The 24,274-nt window shown below is 36.6% G+C and overlaps 1 protein-coding gene across 2 annotated transcripts; it reads left to right on the top strand.

Moving 5' to 3' along the window:
- Window positions 1-15,960, top strand: si:ch211-163c2.2. 2 transcript variants are annotated; one of them, XM_073908026.1, is made up of 11 exons: window positions 1-208; window positions 1,616-1,743; window positions 3,904-3,993; window positions 7,282-7,317; window positions 7,741-7,998; window positions 8,164-8,430; window positions 10,356-10,607; window positions 10,721-10,993; window positions 12,881-13,150; window positions 13,301-13,417; window positions 13,516-15,960. In XM_073908026.1, the coding sequence occupies exons 3-11, from the start codon at window positions 3,963-3,965 to the stop codon at window positions 13,557-13,559; spliced, it is 1,548 nt and encodes a 515-aa protein (XP_073764127.1). In that variant the 5' UTR covers window positions 1-208; window positions 1,616-1,743; window positions 3,904-3,962; the 3' UTR covers window positions 13,560-15,960. The 2 variants fall into 2 exon arrangements, with proteins under 2 accessions (XP_073764127.1, XP_073764128.1); XM_073908027.1 differs by lacking the exon at window positions 1-208 and adding an exon at window positions 1,034-1,148.
- Window positions 15,961-24,274: the final 8,314 nt, after the last annotated feature.

Here is a 24,274-nt window from a genome sequence, read left to right as displayed (position 1 = left end):
TCTGCTTTTAAAACTATTGTTAATATACTGTACAGAGTTACACATTACATCACAGTCAGTAGCAAACATTTAAATATCTATTTGTGTTAAATATTTCTATTTATTATATGTTGTTTGTACCGGAAGTGTTGAATCTTTAACAGACTGTGTTTGGCAGAGTGTCATTAATAGATCAAGATGGAGCTCAGTGCACTTCCTCTAATGCTCTGTGAGTATCTGCTTCTCATTCTGACTATTAAAATACATTTATTTTTTATTGCATGTAATGATGTAGTGAATCAGTGCTTCTCTATATGGTATTTATTTGTCATGCTCCTATCAATCTTTTGGGAGAATTTATGCCAAATTCATCTGCACTATATATAGAACAATATATATATATATGTGAATGGTTTCTTGGATATGCTGTAGATGAATTAGATTTGTGAGTTTTATTCATTAAGTTTCATTCAGTTTGAAGTTTGTGATGGTGTGTGCATTGAATTGGACATGCTGTAATGTTCTGTAGTTTTTCTTCATAGTTCTGTCTTATTTTCTTTTCAACTCTTTGTGAATTTATTAATCGTGTTTACTTGATATTGAGCTCAGATGCTCAGCTTGTTTGTCATGTTTTGCTGATCTTGGTTCAGTTGTTGACTAGTTCAGCAGTAGAATAACCATGTATAGATTGAAATGGTTTGAGTTTCTGTTGTTTCCTCAAACTCTGATCAGTGATGTTATTGACCACAATGATGACACACTTTCCACTGAAGCACTAGCATTCACAACGCCTGCAGTTTCCTTTCAGCTCTTTAAAAAACATCATGACAACAACAATTATTTATTCTTAGAAATGCACAGGGGGTGTTTTATTCATACTTCCTCTTTCACCGGTTCTTCGGTTATTATAGACTGCCACCTAATCTGAGAGCAGAGACAGATCTACAGACTAAAACAGAGAGTTGATTCATTATTTTAACTATTAGGAGTTTGGAAATTTGGAGTCAAGTTTTTGTGAACAAATGTTGACTCGAGTTGTAGTGGAGTGTTTTTCACTGGGATGCTCCACAAATCTTCTGTCCATTTTTATAATTCCACTTTGCAGCGTCTTCTCTCTTTGTTCATCTGGTCTGAAAGGCATGTGCTGAAGAGCTGCTCTGCTCCTATTGGTCAGTTTGTCACGTGATGCACTTTTAAAATATTATAATCTGTGTAATTCTGAGCTGAGCACATCATGCATGTTAAACAGTGGAAAAGGGAACCAGTGCATATTAAGATTTATATTAATGATTTCACCTCATCATTTATTGTTTTCTCATGTTCATATAGTCTATACCTTTTATATAGTCTACATACACTGTTGAAGTCAGAATTATTCACCCTCCTATAAATTTTGTATTTTCTTTTACAAATATTTTTCAAATGTTTAACAGAGCAAGGAATTTTTCACAGTATTTCCTGTAATATTTTTCCTTCTGGAAAAAGTCTTTGATTTATTTCATTTTAATTTAAATTTAAAAAAATGTAGTTCATAATTGTTATATTATTTTAGTAATTTGAAATTCTTTATTGTCATGGTTGATCATGTAATTTTCCCCCCTCAAAAATAGTAATGTTCTATTTTTTTTTTTTTCAGTGAATATCAGTAGTACAGAATCAGCTCTGTTGATGAATCTCACGCAGGTCTTTACAGCTGTAGAGGAGAAGAAACTGGAGGATCACGACACACACACACCAGCGATCAACACACACTGACCATATCAGGTGAGATTTGAGGGGGAAATTACCTCGTATCATCTGTTTTATGTTTTATACTTCAACTGAACTACAAGTATTACGATTCTTTGGAGCATGTGCAGTAAATTGATGACTAAAATTATGTTTTAATTATAAAATATGAGTGTTTGTGTCAGACAAGAAGTGGAGGATACACTAAATAAAAAATGCTGCTAATTAGCACTTAAAGGGGTTCATTGACTCCTAAATGTCTAACCACTTTAGTTCACCCAAAAATGAAGATTCTGACATAATTTACTAACTCCTTATTAGTTAGAAAGTTTAGTTTTGTTCTGTTGAACACAGAATAGGATACTTTGAACTTTGTTGGAAACCTGTAACCATTGACTTGCATAGTATGTGTTTTTTCCTACTTTGAGGGTTCTTCCAATGAAGTAGGAGTCGTGATTTACAAACAATTAATTATTTGTAAATTCCAAACAAGCAAAAACAAAAACACTTGGCCATACAGAAATTAAACTAAAGTACCAGAAATAAAGTTTTTGGGGCTCAGATGTTCAGAGGTCTCTAACCGAAAACTAGCTAAAACCTTCAACATGCAGGGCATACAGAAAATTGAAATTCTGTTACTCTCAGATCCTATAGGTGCCTACATATAATATTAATACAAAAAGTAGAGTTTTAGAAATAATTTACAATAAGTATAATTATACATAAAATGTAATTAAAAACATACATTAAAAAATTGTAAACTATACAATTACATTAAGAGCATATGGCAACAAGTACAAACCAGAGTTGTGCAGATGTAAAACAGTATACTGTATAGTGCAAAAAGGCTTGTAACATTATTATGATAGTGACATAATCTATAGGGAGGTAGTATGATGCGACTAACCAGCAGTCCAATGTTACATAAAGTGGTGTGAGTAAAAGTGTCCCCAAAGGTGCATGGGGAGGGAGAGGAGAGTGGTGGCAGAGCTGGGAGAGAGTTCCGCTTCCTGATGGATGAAGCTGTCCTTCAGTTTGTTGTGCCTGGCCTGGAGAATTCAAAATCTCCTCCCTGATGGCAGCAGACCAAAGTGCATTGGGTGGGTGAGATCTGCTGTTTTGCAGAGGGCCTTTAGGGTGAGACGGGTGTTGTAAATGTTCTAGAGGAAGGGGAGAGGGACACCAATTGTCTTCTCAGCTGTTCTCACTATAAATTAAGATATTTTAGATGAAATCCGAGATCTTTCTCATCCTCTATAAAAAGCAGAGTTGTTATTCAAAGTCTAGAAAATGCCAAAAAAAAAAAAAACATCCTGTAAGCCGACCATGTTCAGTGGTTCAACTAGAGCAGTGTTTCTCAACCAGGTTCCTGGAGGATCACCAGCTATGCACATTATCAGTTTCTCCTTAAACAAACACACCTGATTCAGATCATCAGCTCATTAGCAATGACTGAAAGACCTGTAATAGGTGTGACAAAGAAGACATCCAAAACATGCAGTGCTGGTGGTCCTCCAAGAGCTTGGTTGAGAAACGCTGAGCTAGAGTATTATCAAGCTCTGAGCTCACTTTTGTGCACACAAAAAACAAAAATAATGACTTTATTCAATAGTTTCTCATCCTCAGGCAAGAATGGGTGTTATTGAATAGTTTTAGGACAACTTTGATGAAATATCCACTTCAATTGTTGACTACTGTATATTTAGCATGTGCTCGAGCAAACTGCAGCTAGTTTCGGTTGTTACCAGCAGATGGCTGCAGACACTAATGTAGAATGCAGGAATTATTGTAATTATATAGTGGGAAAATGTCTTTTGACTTTTGTGGATCAGGCAATAAGCATGATGAGGATGATGTACTGTACATAAGTTTATTAAACACTGTGTTGCACATGAGTTTATTCTGTAAAATCAGCCAGAGAGATGTGCAGAACCACTTGCATTTTGCACAATATTTTTCTGAAACCCTTTACTATGCTAAAAAGCTATGTCCCTATTAGGTTCATTTGTCATGTTTCAGTAAAATTAATTCACATTGTGTGAAGTCTATTATACACATTTTTAATATTCTGACATAATATTATTTGCTTTTAAATCCATTAACAATAGTTAATATACTGTACAGAGTTGTACAATGAAATATCCGTTTGTGTCAATTATTTCTACCTTCTCTTATATGTTGTGTGTGATTATACAGGAAGTGTCGAGTCTTTAACACAGACTGTGTGTTTGGCAGAGTATCATTAATAGATCAGGATGGAGCTCAATGCACTTCCTCTAATGCTCTGTGAGTATCTGCTTCTCATTCTCAATTAAAATACATCATCTTTCTTCATAGCATGTAATGATAAATCATAAATAAATAAATCAGTGTTCGTCTGTATGCTATTTCTTAGTTTTTATTTTTCATGCTTTGATAACTTTGGCAGACTATAAATTCATCTGCATCTCGTGAATGGTTTCTTGGATGTGCTGTATGTGAATGGATTCATTTGTGTCGTTCATTTGTTTTTTGATGCTTTATGCATTGAATTGGACGTGCTGTTATCCTCTGTATAGTTTTTCCTCATATTTCTGTCTGTTTTCTTTTTGACTCTTTGTGAATGTATTAATTGTGTTTACTTGATGATATTGAGCTCAGACTATCAATGTGTTTGTCGGGACTAGTTCAGCAGTAGAATAACCATGTATGGATTATATTGTGAAATGGTTTGAGTTTCTGTTGATTACTCAAACTCTGACCAGTGACGTTATTGACCACAATGATGATGACACCCTTTCCACTGAAGCACTGACAGCATTCAACATACCTTGAGTTTGCTTTCAGCTCTATAGAAGCATCATGACACCAACAACTAATAATTATTTTTAGAATTGCACACAGGTTTTAGTCATGCTTCCTCTTTCACTGTCTCCTCAGTTATTATTTACATTTATTCATTTAGCAAACACTTACTGTATCTAAATGACTTACAAGTGAGGATAAAAAGCCCTTCAAGTCATCAGAGAGCAGCAGTATATAAATGCCATGACAAACCTAAGTGAATTTAGATTATTATTATTTGTTTTTATTTATTTATTTATTATTATTATTATTATTTGTCTGTTTGTTTTAAAATATGGAGTAGTGTTTTCTGCAGGTGGTTTGTCAAGCTCACTCACCTGTGTGGAGACAGGATCATCAGCATCGTCTCTGTTTCTGTTCATTTGGTCTGAAAGATCTAAAGCTGCTGTGCTCCTATTGGTCAGTGAGACATGTTAAACTTTGGGATAATGGAGCACATCATAAACTGAGCTGAGCACGTCAACTTTAAACATGGTGGAAAGGGAAAGCAGATAAGGTTATGATCTGAGAGATGTTCCCACATCAATGAAAAGTAAAATGTATAAATAATAATATATAAATAATATTTATTTATTAAGTTTATTTATTAGCTTATTATTTGTTTGCGTTACTTAATTATTTGCTTGTATTTATTTGCCTATTTACTCATGTATTTGCTTTAGTTGTTTGCTGATTCATTTTATTTATTTATTTTCTTTTATTTGCTTATTTATTAATTGTTTTCTTTATTTGCTTATTTATTAGCTTTTTATTTATTTGCTTATTTATTTGCTAATTTATTAATTTGCTTATTTGGTTATTTGCTGATTTTTTTGTTTAAATATTTAATATTTGCCAATGTATTTGTTTATTTATTTAGTTATTTGCTGATTCATTTTATGTATTTATTTGCTTATTCCTTTAATCTATTTGCTTGTTTATTTATTTTATTTATACATTTTTAGTAAATTGAATTAATTTTTTTGGTTGGGCTTATTCTGTTTTTATTTAATGTTTTTATTTATTAAAAACCAAGTAGTGATATTTTTGTATTCTGTTATTTTACTGACTTATTTTTGATATTTGAGCAACGCGGTGGCGCAGTAGGTAGTGCGGTCGCCTCACAGCAAGAAAGTTGCTGGGTCAGTTGGCATATTGGTGTGGAGTTTATATGTTCTCCACATGTTCGCAGGTGCTTCGGTTTCCCCCACAAGTCCAAAACCATGTGGTATAGGTGAATTGCTAAAAATGGTCTGTAGTGTATGTGTGTGAATAAGTGTGTTTGGGTGTTTCCCAGTGATGGGTTACAGCTGGAAGGGCATCCGCTGCGTAAAACATATGATGAATAAGCTGGCAATTCATTCTGCAGGGGCGAGCCCGAATTAATAAAGGGACAAAGCCTTTATTATTTATTACATAATAATAATAATAGTAATTATTATTATTATTATTATTATTATTGTTGTTATTGTTATTATTATTTTTTTATTATTATTGTTATTATTACTATTTATCAATTTTTTAATAATATTAATTTTAAATTAATATTTAGCTTTTTCTGTTATTTATTTCAGTGCATGTTATGTTTATGTAACCCTCTTCGTTGGTGTACTTCCCCAAAATGTCTCTGCGTTGTGTATGTGTGATAGGATGAACAGGAAGGACACCAAGACCGTGGTTGAGCCAAACAGAGCAGCTTTCCCTTTAATGGACTCCTCTCTTCATTTTGTCACTTGTACAGCAGAAATGGCACTGCAACATCTTTCCCACAGCGAAACACAACTCAGTACATCACAAAATAATTACAAAGTGTACAAATGATCAAAAATAAATGATGTAAATGCTGCAGCTACATAACTAGTAAGCTAGCTGTTCACAAACTAACTTAAACACTGAAAAGATAAACTAGAACATATGACAGGCAATTATAAATGTTAAATATATTCAGGATATAAAGAACCAACCAAATAACATGTATTATCAAACCTAAAACAACATAAAATATGCTATGCCGCATGGTAACAACTAAAATATCAGAAATATCAGAAATATAAGTCAATCTATCAAAAATAAGGACCTCTACACATTAATTAATGCCTAAACTATAACATATCTCATAAAATAACATGGATGGCAAATATTATTGTCGAAATTAAACAGATTATGTGTAGAGCTGAATCAATTCTCCTTACCTTTCCCACAGCGAAACACAACTGAGGCCAAACTGCAGCCCATCTCCCTAACACAACACACAGCTCCCCCCGGAGGAAAGGAAGAGATATTACATATTCCCTACATTTATAATATCCATTGTTTCAGATGGGCAGCTGTTAAGTTGTAAATGTTTTTCTACTGTGTGTTTATGTATGATATTATAATAGTAATAGTATAATTTGATGGCATTTTTTCAGTCAAAGCCTCTTTTTTTTACTTTAGAAACTATTATTTTTATGGCCTTTAACAAACTAAATCCTACATTTTGTTCAAAATCTATTGGATATTGACAGACAATTAACATTACATCTGTGCTTCAATAAAATTTCTCCATGAATTTCTGACAACAACAAAATTTAAAATGGGTTGTTGGAAAAGTTTGAAACTCCTCTTTACATGTAAACTGTTAAAATAAAGATAATCGGGGATTATGCACAGTTTGAACAAACAGTATCATTATAATAACATATCTATATCATACTGTATTATGTGTACATAAAAGCAACATGAACATGATATGTACTTTTTGTCTTTTAGTGCTGATTTCAATCATCCATCCTGCACAAACTGAAGGTGATCTACATATTTATTTATGTATTTTTGCACATAGTAAAACACAGTAAAACTGAAAAAAGTGTATATCAGTGTCTCAAATGAAATGTGTGATTTAGTGTTTTTTTGGCCCAACTTTGTATTCCCATCTGCACTCTTAGAAATAAAGGTACACGAGCTCTCACCAAGGTGGTACCTTTTCAAAAGGTACACATTTGTACCTAAAAGCCCCATAATAATACCTCAAGGGTACATACTAGTTCTAAAAGTGTTCCTCTTAAAATTTTAGTAGGTACTACTATATACTTTTGAGGTACTGATAATATGTACCCTTAAGTACATATGTGTACCATTTGAAAAGGTACCACCCCAGTGGCAGCTTGAGTATCAATATTTCTGACAGTGTGTTTGATTCAAGCTTGAATTACATCTGTGGCGTTACAGAGCAACTAAAGGCCGTAGTGATTTTATACCCTGACAAACATGAGCCCACCACTGTCAGATGTGAAATACCAGGAGCTGAAGATGACTGGACATACAGTTGGTTTAAAGATGGATCAACTAAACCCTTCGCCACTGACAGAGAATTCAGCTTTAGCACTGGTGTTTCTCACAGGAGGAGTAAAGTCACCTGTAGAGGAGAAAGAAACAGTGACGGACTGAAGTCAGAGATCAGTGATGCTGTCACACTGAATCTACCATGTGAGTTTGATTTAGTATATATGTATTAGAATCAGATGTACGGTGACAATTATTTCTTCAAAATATGTTTTTTGCAGTAACATTTATACTAATTTTGGAGCATGTTGAGTTCATTAACTCATTTGAGCTTATTTGTGTGTTTTATCATCTCTTCTGTTTGTTCAGTTTCTATAGAAACTCCTAAAGCTGTTCTGACTGTTCGGCCTGAACTACCACAGATACTCAGAGGAGACACTGTCATTCTCAGATGTAACATACAGGGAGAAGACTGGACATACTCATTTAATTGTGGAGATAATGAGCACAAGTCTGAGATAAAAGAGTTTAAGATCACTGTAGAGTCCACACAGACATGCAAGTGTTTAGGCTGGAGACAATCAGGCTCTTCTGAATGGAGTAATGAAGTGACTCTGACTGTGTTTGATATTATGGGTGAGTGATCAACACTCAACATCAGGATCTTTCTTAATGTTTTATTGAAACTTGCTTTTGTGTTTAATGTGGGTTTCATTATACTTAACTCTTCATTATTGTCCTGTTTTCTACTGTACAATTTTTAATATGTGTAACAAGGACAGTCAAAGCATTTCTATTAAAGGTGAATTTGAAGTCATGTGCAGAAGTTTTAAAAACAGTCCAACTGTTCAGAAACTTGATGTAAAAGCAGGCCAAAATGGGTAATTATACAAGGGTGACTGTTAAAAGAGTTAGTTCACCCCAAAATGATAAATGTTATTAATTACTCGCCATCACATTGTTCCAAATCCTTAAGACATTCGTTCATCTGCAGAACATGAATTAAGATTTAAGATACAACATTTAAAGGGCCATGAAACCCTCTCGTTTCAGCAGGGTGTTTTCACACCTCTACTTTGAAAAAAGTCAGAAAAGTGGGCGTGTCCAGCTCTGTTTAGGGGGGAGTGTTGGAGGAACTAAAGTGGGAGGGTGTGGGAGTGTCTATTTGGGCACGCGCGAGTTTTAGTCAAAATACACACACATGAGAAAGTAATGGTGTTTAACCTACATGGACATCTGTAGTCGAATTATTTGCCAAATTATTAAATAATGGACTTTAACAGCAGTTTGGCTCTTTCATTCAGGGAATTCATTCATGCCCCTCGCGACAAACGCGATATTTGATTCGAGGAGCTGCTCTAAGCGTGTATTTTTCATGCAATGTTTGATACCGCACGGCGAATGAGAGAAAAAAAAACTCTGCATTTCCCGGAAACTTAGATACACACGGCAGGTAGCGTCAGAAAGCCGCGTGTGTTATTCCGGTCACAAAATGCGGTGCTATGTTTGCACTCAGTGCAATAGTTAACTTAATTCGATACGAACAAACTGAATAAACAAAGAGCACTGGTCGCTCACTTAACAAATCTGTAGAGACAGGACAATCACCAGCAACTAGAGCCGCGTCTTTATGAAGAGGAGACTAACGTTACAAGCGAATCCGGATTTCAGCGTTTGCAGATGAGAACAGCTCTCAGGTAAACAATAATCCTCCTTAGACACGTAAGTTATTGTTGTGGCGCGTTGCGTACACTGTTAATCCACACGTGACTCCAGCTGCGCTCTCACAGAGAGAAAATGAAAACAAAACTTAATGGCAGCAAACTATAAAAGCAACACTTCACGCTTGTTTTGCCAACACAACGTGGCGTCTTTGTGGTGTAAACACGGTGACACTAATGAATATTAATGAAGTTGCACAATAGAGCGCGCTGATTGGTTTGAACCAAGCTTTACTCATGCATTAATGCATCACACTGTAAGACGTAATAAGACTCACTCTGGCACAGACGCCCAGTCTGCACGCTGGAATACAACGCTATTATGTCATGACCGTGACACAGCTTCAAAAATTCGTTTCAAACAGGAAGTACGAATTTGCTTGAAATAACGCAAAAACAACCAATTTACACTTTTTAGTGAAATATAGGTGTCCTAATAGTGTTTTTAGCAGTGTGGGACACAAATACGACTGTCAACAGCTCAAAAAATGTGTTTTGGTGTTTCGTGACCCTTTAAGGGTGCTAAGAGAACATTTTAGATTAAATCTGAGAGCTCCCTCATCCTCCATAGACAGCAACAGTTTTGGGTGTTACAGCATTTTACTACATGCCATACTGTGAATGATTGTTTTGAGTATTTGATGAATAATATCTGAATCATGGATTTTATGTCACACAAACCTCAAATATAAGAAAAACAAAGTAAAATATAGTTAAGCATATGACTAAAGCGCAAGTGTGAAAGAAACATCAGTAATGTAAATGATAGAAGTCGTGCAGCAAAAGACAATCATTAAACACTAGACAATAACCCAAGATCCTCTCATTAAATATTTACAGACGAATTAAAAATAAGCATAAAGCCCCAGAGTTCAGTGTTCACTGGAGACACAGTTACTCTCAGCTGCGATGCTGGACGATCAACTGTACGGAGGATTATCTGGTACAAAGACTCCAGCAGAATAGGAACTGTTGATGAAACTAAAACACTGACAGATGTGAAGATCTCTGATGGAGGATGGTACAAGTGTGGTGTAATAGCAGCAAATAATGCCACAACACAAAGTCCAGCAGTCAGGTTAACAGTAACAGGTATTTGCAAGACAATCTGATTATGAGTAAATGTAATATTACTGTTCACAATGACTGTGATTAACATTATCATATTCTGTCAGCTGAATTAATCTTGAGGTCATGTTTCACAGAGAGACTCAAAGCTTCATTGCGTGTTCAGCCTGATGGAGGTGTTTTCAGGGGACAGACGGTCACTTTCACATGTCACATACCAGATTCAGACGTCACTCGCTGGAGCTACAGCTGGAATAAAGATGATTCAGTGATTCAGGACAGTGAATCTCGGGAATACAGAATCAGCTCTGTTGATGAATCTCACGCAGGTCTTTACAGCTGTAGAGGAGAAGAAACTGGAGGATCACGACACACACACACCAGCGATCAACACACACTGACCGTATCAGGTGAGTTAGAAGGAAAAATTACCTCGTATCATCTGTTTTATGTTTTATACTTTAACTGAACTACAAGTGTCACAATTATTTGCATCATGTGCAGTAAATTGATGACAAAAATGATGTTTTAATTACAAAATATGAGTGTTTGTGTGACAAGAAGTGGAGGATACACTAAATATAAAATCCTGCTAATTAGCACTAAAAGTGGTTCATTGACTCCTAATTATGTCCACTTTAGTTCACCCAAAAATGAAGATTCTGGCATCATTTACTCATTAGTAAGGTTTTGTTTTGTTCTATTGAACACAGAAGAAGATACTTTGAAGCATGTTAGAAACCTGTGACCATTGACTTTTATAGTATTTGTTTTTCTTACTCTGATGCTCTTCCAGTAAAGCAGGAGGCATGATTCACATTTATTTTGTTTTTTATTTCCAGACGAGGTAAAGCAAAAATATTGGCCATAAAAATATTAATCAAACCAATAAGTACCAGGAATAAAGTTTTTGAGGCTCAGATGTTCAAAGGTCTCCAACTAAAAACAAACTTAAACCTCCAAACTAAACCAATCCCGGGACCACACCATTTAGAAAGAACAGAGGGTCGTTCACATACAAATTTAAACAAACAAATAAATGAGCACAAATTCCAGAGTCATTTAAAACAAATTACTCAAATAGTTTATATGTATGGTATTAACATTTACATCAATCCTGAAAAATGTTTGCATACAATAAATGTTATGTGCCATTCATTTACGAGTAGTCAAGTGAATAGATGATTAGGAGTTACCTGTCCTTTTCTGTGTCTAAAGAGACAACATAAACTACCTAATTTACAAATTTTCAACATTCTACAAAATTTCATCTTTCGTGTTTAACAGAATAAAAAACTCAAACCGGTTTAAAACAAGTTAAGAGTGAGTAAACGATGGCAGAATGTTGATTTTTTTTTTTTTTTAATGAACTACAGGATATATCTTTGTGCTGTACATGTCTTTTGTCAGACTGTGCTAGTAATGAAACCTGCAGAGGTTGTATGCACTCTCATGCTTTGCTATAAATAGGAATTTACTACAATGGCTTTTTTGAATCACATTATCTTTAGGAATTTTTATTAATGTTAATGTTTTAAACAAATTCAGTGATTCAGGATAGTGAAAGCATCAAATTCAAAGCTCTGATGTTTGCCTACAAAGCGACTTCTGGCCTTGCTCGTTCTTATCTGCTCTCACTTCTGCAGATCTATGTGCCCTCCAGAAACTTGCGTTCTGTGAATGAACGTCGCCTCGTGGTTCCATCCCAAAGAGGGAAGAAATAACTTTCGCGAACGCTCGCGTTCAATCTGCCCAGTTGGTGGAATGAACTCCCTAACTGCATCAGAACAGCAGAGTCACTCGCTATTTTCAAGAAACGACTAAAAACTCAACTATGTAGTCTCCACTTCACTTCCTAATCTGCAATTGCCTCTCTGGATATACCACTAACTGTACCCAAAAAAAAAATTAGTAATACTTTCCATCTTCGACTTACAGACCTGAAACTTGCCTATAGCACTTATTCATCGTTGCTCTTATAGTTGTGAAAATTGCTTCCTTGTCCTCATTTGTAAGTCACTTTGGATAAAAGCGTCTGCTAAATGACTAAATGTAAATGTTTTTAAACCTTTCCCCAACTAATCAAATTCTAAAAACTCAAGTATTCTCATCTCATTCAAAACTTATGACTTGTGCAAAAAAGAAAACTGTTTTTCCCCTCACTGAAGGTCAATGGGGTCCAGTGATTCAAACATTTTAGAATTCAAAATACAAATTTGTGCAGTGACATTTATGCAGGGTTTATAAGATGTTGAGCTATTCCTTTGTGTGTTTTATCATCTCTTCTGTTTGTTCAGTTTATACAGAGTCATATAAAGCTGTTCTGACTGTTCAGTCTGAACCATCAGAGATACTCAGAGGAGACACTGTCACTCTCACATGTGACATACAGGGAGAAGACTGGAAATACAGATTCCACTGTGGAGATAAAGAGTACAAGTCTGAGGAGAAAGAGTTCAATATCACTGTAGAGTCCACACAGATGTGCAGGTGTTCTGGCTGGAGACAATCATCAGGCTCTTCTAAATGGAGTAATGAAGTGACTCTGACTGTGTCTGATATTATGGGTGAGTGATCAACACTGAACATCAGGAGCTTTCTCCATGGTTTATCAACAGTATAATAGTTTAATTTCAAAGCTACACTGTTCACCCTCATATTTGGCATATATAATTTTTTTTATCTCTTCATGTGTTGTGTTACTGTCCGTGTTTCAGGTTCAGAGTCTTCATTGTCGGTTCTCTCAGCTCTTAAACTGGTCAGTTTTCTAGTGGCAGCTTCTCCATATCTGCTGGTGACCATCATACTGGGAGTCAAATACTGCAGAGCTCATGGTGAGATCTCTCTCTCTCTCTCTCTCTCTCTCTCTCTCTCTCTCTCTCTCAGTATCAGTAATTAAAATGTCATTTATTCTATATTTTGTGTTTCCCAGCTCAAGATAATGAAGTCGATCAGCATGCTGCCACAGAGGAGTGAAAGTCTGCAGTCCTGATTAATGAACGCCAACTTTTTTATTTTTATTTATAACATTATTCAGCTTATATAATCTTTAAAATTCTTTCATTCTTTTATTTTAATTGTAGCTTGTTATACTTTTTTTCTTCAGTTCTGTTATAGGCTTGAATAAAAAAAAACTCTTTTAATCTGAGGCTATCATTGTTTCAGGTCAAATCTCGAGAGTAACCGAGTGTGTATTTCTGCTCTGTTTAACTTAATACAGAAACATTCTTAACAAAAGCGGATGATAGCGGAGATCTGCTCAACTTTTACAATCATTCAAAATTGAAATATTAATGAACTGTTTTTTTGCATTTAAATAATTAAATAGTCACAATTTATAATTTAATTTAATACTATTATTTAAAAAAAAGTCAGTCAGCATTTTAGGTAGAAATCAAAAATCTGTGTTGACCTACAGTACAAACAGGGAAAAAGCTACATGTATGACTTGCAAAAAAGTTACTGAATTCAAAAGTGGATAAGCGGGAGAAACTATGGTGAATTGAGGACGCTGCAGAAAATATTTGTCATCAAAAATGCTGAATATCTGCATTATGCTGGTTGTCCTGACCAGCTAAGACCAGACTGGAAATGGCCGAAGTCCCTATAAAACCAGGCTGGTCAACCAGCTAACCAGTATAGGCTGGTTTAAGCTGTTTTTTCAGCATGGATGTATTTAATTGTGTTTTGTTACTTGAAATCTCTTTGCTTGTCTTGTACTGCATCTGGTTAATTCTTTATATTCACATATCGCGTCTAAAACCACTTTGAAAACGTGATACATGCCACTATCTTTACTGATTTATTTAAAATGCATTTGAGCTTGCGATTCTCTGCTGTTTGTCGTTGCTGTAGTCACCATCAGCTGTTCCTACACACATGCGCTGCTGTTTTTCACTGTGGTGATTGCACGTCTGCTGGTTCCTGCCTCAAAATGAGCGAGTTTGAGCCACTTGTACATTCAGAAAGCGTTTAGAAAAAAACAAAACACCAGCGAAGAAACTTGACACAGAGACACATTAACACCTCACTGCCAGTGGCGTAGCACAAAATGCGGAGGCCCCCCTGCAGGAATCACCGACAGGGCCCCCTGATGATGGGGGGGGGGGGGCAACGCGGAGAAGCGATCACAAATTGAGGAGCGTTGAAGGGAGGTGGGGTGGAGCGACAACTCTGGGAAGCCTTCACAAACTGAGGAGCAATCACAAACTAAAGAGCGGGAAAGGGGGGCGGGGTGGAGCGACAACGCAGGAAAGCCTTCACAAACTGAGGAGCAATCACAAAGCAGCGAGAGCATCAAAGTAGCTGGAAGTCATTCATTTTCAATAAGAACCGGCGGCGAGAAACAGAGCGGCGCGTCTTCTCCGGTGTGAGCATCGAGGAGAGTTGAAATCAAGTCAACTTTATGGTATATTTGATAATGAAGTAGTCCGTCGCTTGAGGTGTTCAGAGAACACAGACCAGTAAACTTTGGTTCCGATCACAGTTGTTCCCAAGAGTTTGATTATTGCGGTTGCTGGATTTTCAATTATTGAAAATCGCAACGACGCGGGGCCCCCTAATCACGCAGGGCCCCCCCACGATGCGTGCCCTGCGGACCTATCCGCTATGCCACTGCTCACTGCCCACTAGCGTTTTGGAAGTGTTAATGCAGAGCAACAGAGACAGCGCGCAGAAGTATAAATGCACAGCATGGTATTACTTTTATTTTTTGCTATTATTATTATTATTATTATTACTGTTCTGACTTGTCCTGTTATCTTTTCATTATCATTATTACAAGTATTTATACCATTAACATTATTAAGGTTGCAGTTGTAGTTGTAGCGGTAGTAGTTGTAGTAGGAGTAGTAGTAGTAGTAGTAGTTGAAGTAGTAGTCATTGTAATAGTATCGATTGTTATTGAGTAATTGTTACGGAGATTATAGAAGTAGTAGTTCATGTAGTAGTAGATGTCATTGGTATAGTAGTAGCAGAAGTAGTAATGGTGTGGTTGTTACAGTAGTAGTAGTAGTCGTTGTTGGTGTAATAATATCAGTAGTAGATGTTGTTGATGTAGATGTAGTAGAAGTGATTGTAGTAGTAGTAGTAGTCATCGCAGTAGATGTTGTTGTATTAGTTTTAGCAAACACTATAGTAGTATCAGTAGTGGTAGTCGTTGTAGTAGTATCAGTATTAGTAGACACTTTAGTAGTAGTAGTCGTGGTTGTAGCTGTAGTAGAAGCAGTAGTAGTTGTAATATAAGTAACTTTCTGTAGTAGTAGTTGGTGTAGCACTTGTGATTTATTATTATTGTTGTCAGTTATTACTGTTGTCCTTTCTCTCTTTTTACTCTCATATTTACTATCATACATTAATAAGCATTGTTGTTACTCCCTACCTCTGACTGGTTTCTTTCTATATGTTTTATCTATATCTGTGACACTTGCTTCATTTATTGACTGTTATTGTTCCTTATGTATGTACTCTGACCTGTCCACCAAGTTACCTTTACATGCATACACACAGTCATACGCACACACTCACGCACATACCAGTACTTGACTATATTGTTGTTGTTTTTGTTTTGTTTTTGTTTCGTTGCTTTGTATTTGTTATTTGTTGATGTTTTCTTGTATTTGTATGATTTTTGCATATTCTAATTTAAAAAATAAAAATAAAAAATGCACAGCTACGCGCGTTGCATGCACCGTGGGTCACGGCGGTCACTTGACGCAGAAGTATAAACCAGGCTTAATGCCGACCAGTACACCAGGGATGCTGTGCAAATATTGTAGCAGATATAAATACTGTACGCGTAAACATTTGTCAGTGAAGTCTGATGGCTTGTAAAAAGAAAATGTCAAAAGAAAGTGTCAGTAGACTTGCAGTTTGCAGTACCTTGCAGTAGGTTGCATCGTGAAATGGATGATTAATCTGCCATAACTTGCTCAAACCACAGAACAAAGTTCTGCTTATATGGCATTTGTGGCATTGTAACTTCCCTTCGGCTTAACCAAGATTGCAACCAGTGTTTCATGCGCTTTTTTCCTCTTTTTAGTTTTACATCGCTGTATGATAACCACCAAGCACTGCTCACTTGTTGGCCAATGTCTCTTAATATTGCAGTCTTTAATTACCAAGAATCTATAGTTTAGATTGACCACCCACTCCTTGTTCCTTGATTTTGTTAGTCTCACAGTGTCTTTGGTTCTTCACTGTGACACTAACAAAATCAAGGAACAAGGAGACAAACACACATCACATTGCACTCATAAATAAAATACATACTTATAAACATGGATCTTTGTTGTGTTATCTGTATTGTGCATGTGTGTGTTTGTGTAATGTGTATAGATTAATTTACTGTCAAAGTTAGCATTGCGTTTATGTAAAAATCTCCATTTCATGTCAAACAATAGCCCATATCATCTTCTCATTCACACTGACACATTTTCTTTTAAACATTATTTATTTACCAGACATAGAAAGATCACATACACTTACCAGTTTCCATTTCCTCAGCACCAAACCAGTTTACATTTCAAACAAAGACGTTTATACAGTCTTTTCCCGCCTTCACTTCTAAGCAGCCATTTTGGATGACATCATCAGCGTCACGACCCCCTGGTCAGTGAATAAAAATCACTGTTTTGTTGTTTATATCTGTATTGGTTATTTGATGTGTTGTATTTTGAGTTTTGTATGCATATTAATATACTTATATTAATTTATACTTTTGTTTAATGTCTTTTTATGTTTAATTTTTTTTTCTACATGTTACCCTACAACCTGTAGAATGGTTTAACCCATAGGTGGGGCCAATTACATAGAATGGCCCCAAATATTTTTAATGCTTGAACAGTAACAGATTTCCCAGAGATGGGTTGCGGCTGAAAGGGCATCCGCTGCGTAAAAACTTGCTGGATAAGTTGGCGGTTCATTCCACCGTGTCGACCCCAGATTATTAAAGGGACTAAGCCGACAAGAAAATGAATGAATGAATGAACAGTAACAGAAAGGCATTAATACTTTTTAGAATTACACAAAAGACTGAGATAACAATCCAATTGCATACATTCACAATCTTTCCATTCTCGTTAATAATACAACATTTATAAATAAATAACAAAAAGTAAATGCTAAAGAAATTTAGGTAGCAGGGGAGTTAAGTTCTTAAAATATGAAGCCAAAATCAACCAATGATGAATATAAATATCTTGGGCCCGTGTAACACTTTGCAGTGCTTTGTTTAATTCACACCGTCAAAATCAAACAAATGAAAAATGCATCTCAAACATTTTCTTCAACAATGGATAATTGTCACTCGGTTTAATTTTCGATTCTACAAGTTGAGGTTGTTGCATTTAAATCTGATGTCAGAGCAAACTTTAAATAATGACACATTATTGTGATTTTCCATTTTTCTTTTCTGCGCTCGCAATCGGGCCGTACCATTATCACCGGAGGGGTGTGGAGTTCTGGATTAGTGCGCAAATTTAGCAGACCTACACTGCGTTCTATTCAGAAGAGAACCGTTCGAATGGTTTACCCTCCGGAGTGACCGCTTCGAAGGGATGAAGGGTGTAGGGGACCAAATAAGCTTGTCTTTGGAACTCACTTCTGCATAATTGCATAATTAATCACTTTGATGCACAGCTGACACCCATAACACACGCCTGGGACGAACAATCTGCATGCTGCGCTTTATTTATTTATTTATTTATTATTTAGGGCATCACGGTGGCGAAGTGGGTAGCACGATCAACTCACAGCAAAAAAGGTCGCTGGTTTGAGCCTCGGCTGGGTCAGTTGTCATTTCTGTGTGGAGTTTGCATGTTCTCCCCATGTTGGCATGGGTTTCTTCCTTGTGCTTCGGTTTCCCCCACAAGTCCAAAAAACATAGAGCTACACGGAATCTGCGCACGCAGAATTCCGCAGATTTCCACAGATTTTTAGCCCATCGTTTATTCTGTTTATTTACTTGAGCAAATGTGTGTAAATCTATATTCATTCAGTTTTTAAATTAATTTCAGTAATTTCATTGACTAATATGAAAATGTTTAACTGTTTTCTTAGTTTTTACCACTTGTATTTTCCAGTAAATCCACCAGACGGCGCTATGGACCTTCCAAAGCAGCAGACCACGTTACACAAACAGATCATTGTTTGTGTGATCATTGATCACACAAACATTGATGTGTCCGATGACTGTAAAGAGCACAAGTAAGTGTCTGATATTATAGTTTGCTTCTATGTAAAACAACAGATGTGAGATTTTTTTAAAAATCGCACAGGCTCACCAAAATTGGACAATAGAAAATTGGAAACATATTGCCTGGTCTGAGTCTCGATTTCTGCTGCAACATTCGGATGGTCGGGTCAGAATTTGGCACCAACAGCATGAAAGCATGAATTTATCTTGCCTTGTATCAATGATTCAGGCTGGTGGTGGTGGTGTAATGGTGTGGGGAATTTGGTAACGCTTTCTTTTACAACCCGCAAAGTACCGCGTAAGTACAGTGAAATTACAGTGTACTTTTCTGTACGTACTGTGTAAGTATAATGAACGTATGTGTAGGTATGAGGGAACAAACCATAATGCTTGGGTAAAAAGGGGGTAACAACCAGATGTTCATCACGAAAATTACCGCGTAAGTATAGTGAAATAACGGTGTACTTTTCTGTACCTATAGTGTAAGTATAAATAACGTTTACGTAAGTATAAGGGAACAAACTGTAATGCTTGGGTAATAAGGGGGTAACAACCAGATATTCAGCATGAAAGGTACAGCGTAAGTACAGTGAAATAACGTTGTACTTTTCTTTAAATTGCAAAAGAACAAACCATAATGTTTGCGTAAAAGGGGAGTAACAATAAGATATTCATCACGCAAAGTACATTACGTTTGCGATGTACATTTCTTCAAGTATTGTATACATATAATTATGCAAGGATGGTGACAACCTATTGCTATCTGCAAATGTACTGTATATGCACCTGCGTGAGTACATTAGTACTCTTATTCAGTGCTTGGGTTTTATATGGGGTGTTTAATGAATAAAAGGTTTACAACCTGTGAAATTATGAACCCTTATTGTATACTGTATGTATTTTAAATCTGCAATTCAATATAAAATATATTTCCATACACTACTTACCTTATGTTTACTCGTCGATCTCACCAAAGCCATCAATGTCTCCATAACTCACTATCAACAAATAACTTTGCATGACATAGGCCTACCGTCAGGGTTCAGTGCAGATTAAAACAGCCTTTACTGCTAATCTTTACTGCTGTTGCACAGGGGGGCTAACTGTTGCATTTCAGTAAATGTATAGCTGATGCTTTATAGAAAAATCTAGTAATTTGATCTTCAATCAATAAAAACTGCTGCTGTAGTTTACTCTGTTCTTAGTGTTCAAGTATACACTAGTATGTTAAAGTTCAGCTTCTTCCCTCTTTGTTCCCTGTAGTTAAAGGGTAAATACAGTATTTGTTCCCTCCTTGTTCCCTGTACTTACAGGGTAAATACCACATTTGAGGGTTGTAAATTAAAGTGAAGCTTTGTTCCTCCCTTGTTACCTGTACTTACAGGGTAAATACCACATTTGAGGGTTGTAAATTAAAGTGAAGCTTTGTTCCTCCCTTGTTCCCTGTACTTACAGGGTAAATACCACATTTGAGGGTTGTAAATTAAAGTGAAGCTTTGTTCCTCCCTTGTTCCCTGTACTTACAGGGTAAATACCACATTTGAGGGTTGTAAATTAAAGTGAAGCTTTGTTCCTCCCTTGTTCCCTGTACTTACAGGGTAAATACCACATTTGAGGGTTGTAAATTAAAGTGAAGCTTTGTTCCTCCCTTGTTACCCCCTTGTTCCCTGTACTTACAGGGTAAATACCACATTTGAGGGTTGTAAATTAAAGTGAAGCTTTGTTCCTCCCTTGTTCCCTGTACTTACAGGGTAAATACCACATTTGAGGGTTGTAAATTAAAGTGAAGCTTTGTTCCTCCCTTGTTACCTGTACTTACAGGGTAAATACCACATTTGAGGGTTGTAAATTAAAGTGAAGCTTTGTTCCTCCCTTGTTCCCTGTACTTACAGGGTAAATACCACATTTGAGGGTTGTAAATTAAAGTGAAGCTTTGTTCCTCTCTTGTTACCTGTAGTTAAAGGGTAAATACAATATTTGTTCCCCCCTTGTTCCCTTTAGTTTACAATGTAAAATCTTGAAGGCAGTGAAATAAATATACAAACACACAATATATTTCTTCTTTACTTTGTAACCTTTATTTTAATAAATAAGCATTTTAAAAGACTTCATATTAATCAAACATTGTCTTGTCTATCATTGCCTATACTCATTCATTTTCTCTTCGGCTTTGTCCTTTTGTTAATCTGGGGTCGCCACAGTGGAATAAACCACCATCTTATCCAGCATATGTTTTACGCAGTGGATGCCCTTCCAGCTGCAACCCATCTCTGGGAAACATCCATACACACCCACTCACACGCATTCACTACGGACAATTTAGTCTACCCAATTCACCTGTACCGCATGTCTTTGGACTGTGAGGGAAACCGGAGCACCCGGAGGAAACCCACGCGAACGCAGGGAGAACTCCATGCAGAAACCTTCTTGATGTGAGGAAACAGCACTACCTACTGTGCCACAGTGTTGCCACCCAGCTGCAACTCATCACTGGGAAACATCCATACACACTCATTCACACACATACACTACGGACAATTTTAGCTTACCCAATGTCACCACATATTTTTGGACTTGTGGGAGCACCCGGAGGAAACCCACGCTAACATGGGGAGAACATGCAAACTCCACACAGAAATGCCAACTGACCCAGCCGAGGCTCGAACCAGCGACCTTCTTGCTGTGAGGCGATTGTGCTACCCACTGCGCCTGCCTATACTCAAACAGCAAAATAACACATTATTTCCTTCCCCCTTTTTTCTGGCATCTCTTGCTTGGCTTCCTCTTCTGCTCTTCTCAGCTTCCACTGAGGACTCTGATGGTGAGTGGCTGATGAAATCCCATGGGTCTTGCTGCTCTGCATTTATATAAAATATATGAACAGACAGAAAGGCTTTTAGTAAGATATAGACATGTTTATTTTCCTGTTTAATGTGTGTGTAGTGGTTGTCCAACAATTTCACACACTAAACATTTACAGATACCATACACACACTATACATTACTATCAAACAAAAGTACTATCATCAGATCATATGGGAGATTGTGATCATTTATAGTGATAATAATTAAACCGCAGAGGGGAAAAGGCTTAAATAGTAGGCTACTGTGCTAAAGTCCTAGGCAAACGTTACAAGTAATTGGGTGGGGAGGTATTGATATATCAAACTGGCATGCTACAGAAAATATCAATTTACATTTCCAAACATTAATTTTGTCATTAACTTTGCTGTAATTAACGTATACAGGGAGAAAATCGTCCGCACAGTCAGTATGACAACAGCCACAGAAATCTGACCTGATCATCATCCAGTCTGTCTGGAATAACATGAAGAAACTAAATCCATAGGAACTTTGGCAACATCTCTAAGATGTGCAAAGTAAACGACAGTAAACATTGGTAAATATTCGCTGCTGGCCGTTTAGATTCGGCCATGAACTAACGTTAATGTTACGCTAAAAACAAATGAAACAAATTAAATATAATCTGGTTAATGCACAATTTCTAATCGTAACAATAGCCTTATTTAACAACGATTTACTCACATGTGTTACATGGTGACAAGACGGAGCAATACCAAACGTCCCAAAAGTCTGAGCAAAACCTCGTGGCGTGCTGCTGCAGTTTGATTCGGATCTTTAGAGGCTTCTTGATTCACAACTCGTTTGAATCAACGAATCAGTAGGCGCGTACCTGAAGTGATACAATATCGCGAGATGGATTCAAATGCACACGGAGCTGTCTGTTCTCTCGATGTTTTGATGTCACACTGATCGGTTTGTTGAAGACGAATCGATTCAACTCTCCGTCCTCCATTCCCAGAATTTCCTGTTCACGGCAGTACAAGGACGGCAGCGCGAGGTAAATAAAATAAGTATTTTTATGACGTTATGTACATAGAAGTGTTTGTTTAGGTTTTTGTTTCTATCTGATGTTTGTACCCATTTTTAACAATTACACCCTTTTCACAACACTGTTATGACGCGTTTAACGATCATCAGGATCTAAAATCCTTGAGTTTTTTATATGATTTTTTTTATAAAATAACATTTATTTGTATTTACGTATGTATTATATAATATGATTACATGTGCGAGGTGTTTCAAACAGTGTCTATGGTCATGAGTAAATTAGAAGTTATTCTCTCTTCTTGCTGGCGTTATCAGTTTCACACTATTTTTTTATTTTTCTAATTGTCGAGACAACACCATCGTAAAGTTTTCATTTTATTTGAGCAAAGAAGATTGTAAAAAAATGTGTTGTACTTTCCCATTCACTGCGCTGAAATGTAAAAAGGGTCCATAACAGTACATCAACCATATTATGTTATCTTTCACTTTATTTAGGACTAATGATGGGTTAAGACATGTACTTTAATCAAAAACTAACCTTAGGGGTAGTTCACCCAAACGTTACATTTACTTACCATTTAATGAGTAACACAGAATTTAAATATGTACACTGAACTGCAAATAATCTTTACTTCAAAGTCTATACTGCCTGCACATATATTTAAGACTTTTCCCCTCTGCACTTTAATTATTATCACTATAAATGATCACAATCTCCCATATGATCTGATGATAGTACTTTTGTTTGATAGTAATGTATAGTGTGTGTATGGTATCTGTAAATGTTTAGTGTGTGAAATTGTTGGACAACCACTACACACACATTAAACAGGAAAATAAACATGTCTATAGCTTACTAAAAGCCTTTCTGTCTGTTCATATATTTTATATAAATGCAGAGCAGCAAGACCCATGGGATTTCATCAGCCACTCACCATCAGAGTCCTCAGTGGAAGCTGAGAAGAGCAGAAGAGGAAGCCAAGCAAGAGATGCCAGAAAAAAAGGGGGACGGAAATTATGTGTTATTTTGCTGTTTGAGTATAGGCAGGCGCAGTGGGTAGCACAATCGCCTCACAGCAAGAAGGTCGCTGGTTTGAGCCTCGGCTGGGTCAGTTGGCATTTCTGTGTGGAGTTTGCATGTTCTCCCCATGTTAGCGTGGGTTTCCTCCGGGTGCTCCCACAAGTCCAAAAATATGTGGTGACATTGGGTAAGCTAAAATTGTCCGTAGTGTATGTGTGTGAATGAGTGTGTATGGATGTTTCCCAGTGATGAGTTGCAGCTGGGTGGCAACACTGTGGCACAGTAGGTAGTGCTGTTTCCTCACATCAAGAAGGTTTCTGCGTGGAGTTCTCCCTGCGTTCGCGTGGGTTTCCTCCGGGTGCTCCGGTTTCCCTCACAGTCCAAAGACATGCGGTACAGGTGAATTGGGTAGACTAAATTGTCCGTAGTGAATGCGTGTGAGTGGGTGTGTATGGATGTTTCCCAGAGATGGGTTGCAGCTGGAAGGGCATCCACTGCGTAAAACATATGCTAGATAAGATGGTGGTTTATTCCACTGTGGCGACCCCAGATTAACAAAAGGACAAAGCCATAGAGAAAATGAATGAGTATAGGCAATGATAGACAAGACAATGTTTGATTAAT

This window comes from Danio rerio, chromosome 7, assembly GCF_049306965.1.
Source record: "Danio rerio strain Tuebingen ecotype United States chromosome 7, GRCz12tu, whole genome shotgun sequence".
Lineage (NCBI taxonomy): Eukaryota > Metazoa > Chordata > Actinopteri > Cypriniformes > Danionidae > Danio > Danio rerio.
Note: the sequence above shows the minus strand (reverse complement) of the source record. Positions and strands in the feature narration are given on the sequence as shown.